We start from the raw sequence: 933 nt of genomic DNA, 5'->3' as shown, positions 1-933 counted from the left end.
AGAGAGAGACAGAGAGAGAGATGAAGAGCGAGGAAGACAGACAGATAGGCAGAAACACAGACGAGAGATAGAGAGGTGTATGTGTTCTGAACGAGCCTATACAACATGTATCCCCCCAAAAAACCATAAAACAAAACACACAAAGAAAACACACAGAAAACCCCAAAACAAAACAAAATCAACCATAACAACAACAACAACAACGGTATACTCACTGGTATTCATCTTCATCTCTCTTCTTCGGCTGGAAGTTCTTCACTAACTTTCTGTTGATAAAAAAAGAAGAAAAAACACAAACATTAGTCAACAGGTCAGGAAAAGATACAAGAAGGAAACTAAAGCCAAAACGCCACAAACAGGCAGGCAAATGTTAGTTTAGTTTTAGTAAGAGTTTTACGGCACTTGCAACACAATACGGTCATAATATAAGCGCTGAAGATTGCCGAAGATTAGAGGTGTTACAAGAGAGTAACAAACACACAATAGAAAGAGGGGAGATAAAGACAACAGCTGATGTTTGATAGGAAAGAAGAAGCAAACCACACCAGAGCACCCGCCAACCACCCACAGGTAAATGTTACAATACGGATACAAGGATAAGCTTTCCCAGCGCAGGCACGATGTACATGTATCCCAAGGAGCGTTCATGTGTATAGAGCAGCAGCAACAACATGGCAGTCAACTATGACATCATCATAGTATTATCATCTTCATCATCCTCGCCTCATCATTATTGGAAAACAGAGAGAAACGCTCCCACTCCTCCTCCTCAACAACAACAACGCCGTTAACTAAGACGATGACAACAACAACAACACCGTTAACTAAGACGACGACAACAACAAAAACACCGTTAACTAAGACGACGACAACAACAAAAACAACAACAACGCCGTTAACTAAGACGATGACGACGACAACAACAACAACAAC

The 933-nt window shown here is 41.1% G+C and overlaps 1 protein-coding gene across 8 annotated transcripts in view; it reads right to left on the bottom strand.

The window, feature by feature from the left end:
• The window catches only part of LOC101850452 (formin-binding protein 1-like), a gene marked incomplete at its 5' end in the record, with an annotated part of 38,541 nt that extends 38,275 nt beyond the window's left edge, over positions 1-266 (bottom strand). For all 8 annotated transcript variants that reach the window (XM_035973314.1, XM_035973315.1, XM_035973316.1 and 5 more), the window contains 1 exon segment: positions 216-266. In XM_035973314.1, coding sequence (XP_035829207.1) covers positions 216-266 — 51 coding nt within the window.
• Positions 267-933: the final 667 nt, after the last annotated feature.

Source organism: Aplysia californica, unplaced genomic scaffold (genome assembly GCF_000002075.1).
Source record: "Aplysia californica isolate F4 #8 unplaced genomic scaffold, AplCal3.0 scaffold01131, whole genome shotgun sequence".
Classification (NCBI taxonomy): Eukaryota; Metazoa; Mollusca; class Gastropoda; order Aplysiida; family Aplysiidae; genus Aplysia; species Aplysia californica.
Note: the sequence above shows the minus strand (reverse complement) of the source record. Positions and strands in the feature narration are given on the sequence as shown.